Genomic DNA, 8,051 nt, shown 5'->3' on the forward strand with positions numbered 1-8,051 from the left:
ACGGGCCGAGGAGCATCCCCCCATTTGTAAAGAAACTCTTAGTATTTTTTATAAAAGAAAGTTCATGCATGGTGATCGACGGCTAGCACCTAAACCTTTCACCCACTCTCTACAAATTTATTGTTTGGGCTTGATTGGGCTGAAAACTCATTCATACTCTACTCAGGGTCAATCCAAACTGAGTCCCTACACTATCATATCTAAAAAAACACTCATGTTAATGGATGCATTAACATTATCAAATCAAAATGAAGTTTGATACCATCTATCAATCAAACTCTTATTTACTTATTGTTTATTGACAACAGAGACACAATTAATTTCTTGTTATAATTGGAACAATATTACTTTTGCATATTCCTGTCATAAACATCATTTTTAATATGTATCAATTACATCAAATCATATTTAATAGTTACCAAATTTTTTTGTGTTTCTACACTTATTATTATTTAATATTTATTAATTATAAACACATATTTTTGTAAATTATATCAATAGTTATGTTAATGAGTGCCCTTCGAACAATTGTTAATAAATTGTATTAAAAATATTTTAACACTATTTTTATGATAAATATAAAAAGATGTCAAAAAAAATTAATTATTTTATCATTTTTTTCCTAAAATATTTTTAAAAATAGTTCTTAAACCATCCATTAACATTTTCTTTATCAAAGACTCACATGAAAAGCACGTTGATTAATTACCAATTACCTGCATAAGGTTGTGGAGGATCTACTTTCCTCTTCAAACCTACAAAAAAGCAACGCACCGCACTCGCTCTCAAAGTGGCGTGGTGGATAGTATAATCTATTCATATTATCTCATAATCTTTATCCCATTAGCTTAATTAATTAATTAATTATTATAAATCTTTGTGTTTTTGCCAACAATTAAAGCAAACCCATCCTCCATTATCTGTACGGTCCTCTCTCTCTCTCTCTCTCTCGTGATTTTTGCCTTCCCAAAAATACCCAATACTCCTACTGATAACCAAATACTACTACAACCTCCGAATCTCTCTCGCTGTTACTTCTTCTGAATCTTCTTTGAATCCTCTTCACCTGAGTAAGAATTTCTCAACTCTGTTTCCTTTTTCTTCTATCTGGGTCATTTTAATTCAATCCCAATTGACTCAGCCTCTCTCTTTAAACTTCTCTTAGCTTTGAAGTATCTGAAACTTACACTCCAAGTGTTTGTTTTTGCCCACTTTGTATATTAAATTTGATTGAGTTAGATCTGGGGCAGTTCATAAAAAAAAGCCAGTTTCTATTTATTGAATGTGAAATCTAACTGCTTTATATTCTTTAAGTTTATTTAGACGTTACCTGTTTGATAGTATTTTGCCTTTTTGTTTTTGTTTCTTTAGGTTTGTTCATTCTCAAAGAATCAAGCAGTTTTGGTGTTTCTTTCACAACTGGGGTCCAAAGATCATATCTTTTTCACATGCTTCTTTGGCCATTCCTGCTCTTGATTTCAGAATTTGGGTGCTCAGTCATTTAATTGCGATATTTTGTGCAAATTTATGCACTTTTACATGGAACCCATGTTTTATTTTGGAAAACACTGAAGCCTCTGGCTTAAATGTTATTCATTTACTCGTTAAGAAGGTGGCTTTGGTTTTGTTACCTGGCCTCCTTGCTTGTCTTTGGGCCCTCTTCCATTCAGAAAATTGGAGGGTTTTGCTTTGTTTCTCAGATTTTCTGGCGTTCTCAGCTAATTCAGAGAATTGGGTTCTTGTCTCGATAGAAAATAGTGTTAGCAATTAGAGTTTTGTTAACCACCTGTGAGAAAGTATGAGGAAAAATATTAATTCTCACTCAGGGAGAGTGTTTGGCGATAGGAAGTGGATTCTTCCATTCTTTGCGACTGTGACTGTATCAGTTATGCTGTCCTTGACAGCCATTTTTGGGCTATATACCTCTCCCTATGCTGGAGAGCAATTACCATTCGACATTATCTCGTTAGCGAGATCAGAGGACTCAAGTGGGTATTTTATTGAACCGGATTTGAAAAGATCACTGGAAACCTATGAGGCATCGAAAACGGAAGCCCCTAGATTGGCATATCTGATTTCAGGGACTAAGGGTGATAGTCATAGGATGATGAGGACATTACAGGCAGTGTATCATCCCAGAAACCAATATATTCTACATTTGGATCTTGAGGCACCGCCCCGTGAAAGGTTGGACTTGACGGCTTCGGTGAAGTCTGATCCCACATTTCGTGAAGTGGAGAATGTGCGTGTTATGTCTCAATCCAATTTGGTGACTTATAAAGGTCCTACAATGATTGCTTGCACCCTTCAAGCAATTGCAATTTTGTTGAGGGAGAGCTCGGAGTGGGACTGGTTTATAAACCTCAGTGCTTCAGATTATCCTCTTGTAACACAAGATGGTTAGTACCTGATTTTACTCTTTGTTTGTCTATTAGTAATTATGCTGCTATTTTTCTTCTTGTTTTATTTTCATTTTATATAGTTGTATTTGATACCTGTTTAACCACTTGAATGTGCTTATCATTGAGTTTGGTCATCCATCCTTTTAATTGTACCAGTGGTTGTCGTGTTTGCATCTTGATATACTTTTTGACAGTTGCAAGTATCAATAAATTGCACAGGTTGCCTGAGTTTTAAGCGTACTGGGTGATTCTTGACTAAAATTTACCCTTGGGGATTTATATAGCTGAATATTGACCATGCATTCTAGAGTGCAAGATATGGTTTTCTTGTATCTAAGCTCATGGGTGAAAGTGAGCTAATAGTTGAATTAGTGGGTTAGAGATTTTCAAATCAACCTCTGTATCATGTTAATGCGGTCATAGAAGACTGGAGATATTGAAGTGCCAGAAATTGTCTATAAATTACAACTAGATGAGATCCTAGCTAGAGTTGGTCAAAGAAGTTTATAATACCATATCTTGCTTTTTGTCTTATGTAAGTGTAGTGTATTCACCCAAGGCTTCCTTATGCAATTTAGTTTTCATGTATATGGCTAATTCTCCTCAGAAGCATTATTATTGTAATATTCTATATTTCATTTTCAGTTAAATGTAGCTTCCAGGTAGGTCTATACATGAGTTATGTGTCTGAAGAAAGTTCTTAGATTTATCTCGTATTGTATCTAGAGTCTGCAGGAGGCTAGCAATCAATCATCTCAGGTTTTGTTGTCCTGTAATGGTCCATCTTGGGCTTAGTAGGTGTGTGTCACTCCATTGGATATTTGGTTCTTTCAGAAATTAGGTTTTGGTGGTTTTGTTGGAATGGTTCTATGAATGGTAACCCTCTAATCTAATGTTTTGGAAAGGGGAAAAACTATAATTAACTTTTGAAAACCAAAATCATAATGTAGCTCATTTAGACAGAGACACTAACAATGGCAGTATCCTCTAGACATCAGTTCCTGAAATCTGACGGGATCCTCATTCCTTGTTGTAAAACATTGTTTGTTGGTCTTTTGGCTTATTTCCTTATGTGGTTTGTCAATGTGTAACTCCCCCCACCCCACACACACACACATGCACACACACACACACACACATAAAGTGTAAGCTTCCCCATAAGACTTTGTGGAGCTCAATTTTGATGAGACTGCATTATGGACTTGGGAGAGATATTTGGTACCAAATATCCAGGAAAAAAAAAAGTCTGTTAATTCACCCCTCCCCCCTCAATTTTGATGAGACTTCTCTTGTTCCTTTCTGTTCTCTTTCCTTCCTCTTCGACTTAAATCTGTGTCCTCTCTCTCTCTCTCTCTCTCTCTCTCTCTTTTAAAGGATAAAATGATGCATATTAGTGAAAATTTACTGACCCCCACCGAGTTAGATATTGCTCTTTACAACTAGGTATTTAAATCACAGTAGGATTGCAAATCTAACTGAGCTAGGTGATTAGCATCATTTTAGAGTCATAAATATATGTTTCTTGGTTTGATCATTTGATGATGCTGACTTACAAAGTTGAAATCCTCTTAAACATGATATACATAATATGGCTAAATGACTAGACTTTTGTGTAGGAAAAAAAAAATATATATATATATATGTATATGTATACTGTTAAGATAGTCCCTCCTCAGTTAGAGCTGGGTTAATTTGGGGTTATTTTTATTTATTAGATGGTCTCTCCACATGATAGCATAAGCTTTTGAGTGGAAAGTTCTGTGATGCATTTTCATTTTGCTTCTTTTCATATCTATGAATGCTGTCTCTGATTGTTGATTTTCTAATAGAAAATTTCTATCTTGTTATGTGTATGGATGATAGTTATAAATTGCTAATTATATCTCTTTGCACTCGGTCATTTTTTGTCCTCTACCAAGGATGATTTACTATTTTTCTTTATTCAGTATTCAATATGCTTTTTTTTTTTTTTTTAAACCATTTGTGCTTACGAAAGATTTCTTTCTGCTGTTATATTTCTTCATTTCCTCTACTAAATTATTTTATTTTATTTTTAAAATTTTTTTATCCTAAACTAGAATTTTATTTTCCTTCCAATACATCACTTATGCAGTGTTCTTTGTATGTGTTTTGGTTAAAATGATATAATACTAACGGTTCTCTTAACTGCAAATCATTTACTGATTCATATTGTTGCTTGAATATCTCTTCTTAATCTTACCTCTTAATTATTATAGCTGCCATTTTCCATTTCACATATTTGTCCAATTAATATGTTTAATCATAATCATCAATCACAAGATGTCTATGGTAAGGTTGTGATGTCAAAAGCTCTATTATTATAACACTAAGTTTTTCCATCTAATATTCATTTTTTTTCTTTCACCGCCTAATATGCATTGTTTCTATAATACCCCATAAATTGACCTGCTGTAGACAATGTATACTGTCTCCATCTGCCTAATGGCATGCTTGTTGCACTCTTCTCTGCCTTTGTACGCGTAGTCTTGTAAAATTTTTAGCAATGGCTTATTACATGGAGGCAAAATCTTCAATGAATGACTTATCTAAAAAGAAAAAAAATCAACACAATGTCTGTTTTATTGTCTAGGCTTCCTTTTGGATGTGTCTGATCCAAAAAGTCCCCATGATCTGCTCTATCTTGTTGAGCTGCTACATATGGTTTAATTGACATATACTTTGTTTTGGTAGAAGTTTTGATTTATACATAAGTGCTTCAGCTTTTCTTTACACTGTTCACGGAAGTAAAATCTGATTTGTTTCCTAAATCTGCAGATTTGCTCCATGTTTTTTCCAATTTGTCTAGAAATTTCAACTTCATTGAGCATATGCAGATTACTGGGTGGAAATTGTAAGTAACCTATAACTGTGCATATCACCCTTTGGAAAGTCTTTCCCTTTTTCACTTTTATAACGGTATGATATTCACCTACTTTTATAGGAACCAAAGAGCAAAACCAATCATCATAGATCCGGGCCTTTACCTGTCAAAAAAATCTGATCTTGCTTTGACCACTCAACGAAGATCACTTCCCACGTCATTCACGTTGTTTACTGGTAAGCATGTCTATATTTACACTCAAATCTTGCAAAAAAAAAAAATAAATAAAGGGGAAAAAGTACCACACAATTCCCCCATTATCTTTAAAACCAACCAATTTCTCCCTCTATGTTTGGAAAATGGGCAAATACCCCCAATCCTACTTTTTTAGTTAAATCCAGCAGAATCACAATAATTAAAAATGCAGTCCAAGGAAATGAAAACGCAATCCTCAACATTTTATCTTCCTTGTGGTGTATGACTGGTAATTTCTTGAAGAGATTCCATTGGATTTAACTTAGAAAGTAATGGATTTGGGGTATTTGCTCATTTCCCAGACATAGAATGGGAAATTGGTTGGTTTCAAAGATAAAAGAGGCAATTTTTAACTACTCCAAACATAAAGGGGGGAAAATTTTTTCCCCAAAAATAAAAATGCACTTACATGAGTTCCTAGAGCAAAACGTTTATGTAATTCTTGTGTCATGGTCCCATCATTGACAGGTTTTACTTTGCTTTTGTAATTCAAACTTAAATATGTGCCAACCAAAGCTAAAAATGCCAATTGGGATGCCGTCGTTTTTTTTTGGGGGTGGGGGTGGGGAGGGTTTTAGATTTTCTGACTAAAAGTAATATCTTTCTCTAACATGATTATTTTGTGCCTGGATAGCAATGACGGTAATGTTGGCACATGGAGAACACGCCAAAGGCTCTTCTCTTTGATATGTGCCCATTCACTTTTCTTCTTTTCCTTGTGAGCCTCTGGGTGAACTCTTCGATTGATGTCTCACCAGTTGTGCTTTGACTTGTAGATGTCAACATGTCAAATTTAGTTCTTATCTTGAGAAATTTGCAAGTGGGCACTTAGTGGTGTAGTTATAACTTATTGTGTTATATTTATCTGTAATCTCAGCAGTTGGAAGCTGGTTAAAATAGGTCAACCCTCTTAATCATTGCTATGAGGAACTAACCTTATTAGGGGGGGGGTGTGGGGAGGGGTTTAGATTTTCTGACTAAAAGTAATATCTTTCTCTAACATGATTATTTTGTGCCTGGATAGCAATGACGGTAATGTTGGCACATGGAGAACATGCCAAAGGCTCTTCTCTTTGATATGTGCCCATTCACTTTTCTTCTTTTCCTTGTGAGCCTCTGGGTGAACTCTTCGATTGATGTCTCACCAGTTGTGCTTTGACTTGTAGATGTCAACATGTCAAATTTAGTTCTTATCTTGAGAAATTTGCAACTGGTCACTTAGTGGTGTAGTTATAACTTATTGTGTTACATTTATCTGTAATCTCAGCAGTTGGAAGCTGGTTAAAATAGGGCAACCCTCTTAATCATTGCTATGAGGAACTAACCTTATTAGTTGGTTCCCTAGGTATAGATTTCTTTCTAGCTAATTAAAAGCTTATTTGTTCTCCTAAATCTAATTTGCTTGCTGTTTAATTTTGGCATCTTGGTCTGAATTTTTGTTTTGTTTTTACAATTAGCATGATCTGTGTTAGTAACCTGCTTCCAAATTGCTTTTAATTCTCCTATGCACAGGTTCAGCATGGGTAATGCTAACCCGACCATTTGTTGAGTACTGTATATGGGGATGGGATAACCTCCCACGAACTATCCTTATGTATTACACAAATTTTGTCTCCTCCCCGGAAGGTTATTTTCACACTGTTATTTGCAATACTCCAGAATTCCGTAACACTGCAATTAGTCATGATCTCCACTACATAGCTTGGGACACTCCTCCAAAGCAGCATCCCCTCTCTTTGTCAATGAAGGACTTTGACAAAATGGTTAAAAGCAATGCCCCATTTGCACGAAAATTTGCTAAGGATGATCCTGTCTTAGACAAGATTGATAAAGAGCTTCTAGGCCGTGCAAATCGTTTTGCACCTGGGGCATGGTGTATTGGGAGCTCTGATGGTGGGGCTGACCCATGCTCTTTGCGTGGTAATGATACAGTGTTTAGGCCAGGTCCTGGTGCTCAGAGGTTCCAGGAACTGCTTCACACTCTGTTATCAGAAGATTTTCGGAAAAAACAGTGTTCATGACAAAGGTAAGAATTGGATACCCCCCAAGTGTACATTAACGTATAATATATACGGCTGCTGTAAAGTCGCAGAATTTTGATTTTAATATTAATTGAACATTCAAGCTATAAACAATATTCACTTTACTGCATAGTCTGGAATTGCCTCGACCTTCCAAGTTTTGTCTATCCAGTCTTTAGATTGAACTTTCTTCATTTTTCCATTATAAGTGGTCAAGCGGTATGTTTTTAAACCTGAGAGATTTCCTCAAATAAGTTTCTCAGCCCATTTTGCCCAACTGAGACTAGGTGGATAGGAAGGGGTTTTTTTGTAAGGATAATGCTCTTCACTAATACTTCTATTTTACCTAGTTGCACTAAAACCCGGTTAACATTCCATCCAAATGAATTATCACCTAGTAAATTGTGGGGAATAAAAAATCCCTAGCATTATTGCCTTTTATATTATAACATCTCCTCTTTTTCATTATACTTGGTACCCAAAAAAAAAAAAAAGAAAAAAAAAAAGGAAATATGCGATGCACAAAAGGGT

At 35.2% G+C, this 8,051-nt stretch overlaps 1 protein-coding gene across 1 annotated transcript; it reads left to right on the plus strand.

Annotated features, from left to right (window-relative positions):
• The first annotated feature begins 839 nt into the window (after window positions 1–839).
• Window positions 840–7,652, plus strand: LOC112014951 (beta-glucuronosyltransferase GlcAT14A). The gene is made up of 5 exons (XM_065777902.1): window positions 840–1,070; window positions 1,372–2,399; window positions 5,199–5,274; window positions 5,365–5,480; window positions 7,012–7,652. Exons 2-5 carry the CDS (start codon window positions 1,799–1,801, stop codon window positions 7,518–7,520), a joined length of 1,302 nt encoding a protein of 433 aa, XP_065633974.1. The 5' UTR covers window positions 840–1,070; window positions 1,372–1,798; the 3' UTR covers window positions 7,521–7,652.
• Window positions 7,653–8,051: the final 399 nt, after the last annotated feature.

This window comes from Quercus suber, unplaced genomic scaffold, assembly GCF_002906115.3.
Source record: "Quercus suber isolate HL8 unplaced genomic scaffold, Cork oak 2.0 scaffold_168, whole genome shotgun sequence".
Taxonomy (NCBI): domain Eukaryota; kingdom Viridiplantae; phylum Streptophyta; class Magnoliopsida; order Fagales; family Fagaceae; genus Quercus; species Quercus suber.

Bases quoted from the DNA above. Each gene is read 5' to 3' on its own strand.
- LOC112014951 (XM_065777902.1), top strand. From the start codon at position 1,799: ATGAGGAAAAATATTAATTCTCACTCAGGGAGAGTGTTTGGCGATAGG. The intron at 2,400-5,198 runs GTTAGTACCTGA...CTAAATCTGCAG, and splicing joins TCCTCTTGTAACACAAGATG to ATTTGCTCCATGTTTTTTCC. The intron at 5,481-7,011 runs GTAAGCATGTCT...TCCTATGCACAG, and splicing joins GTCATTCACGTTGTTTACTG to GTTCAGCATGGGTAATGCTA.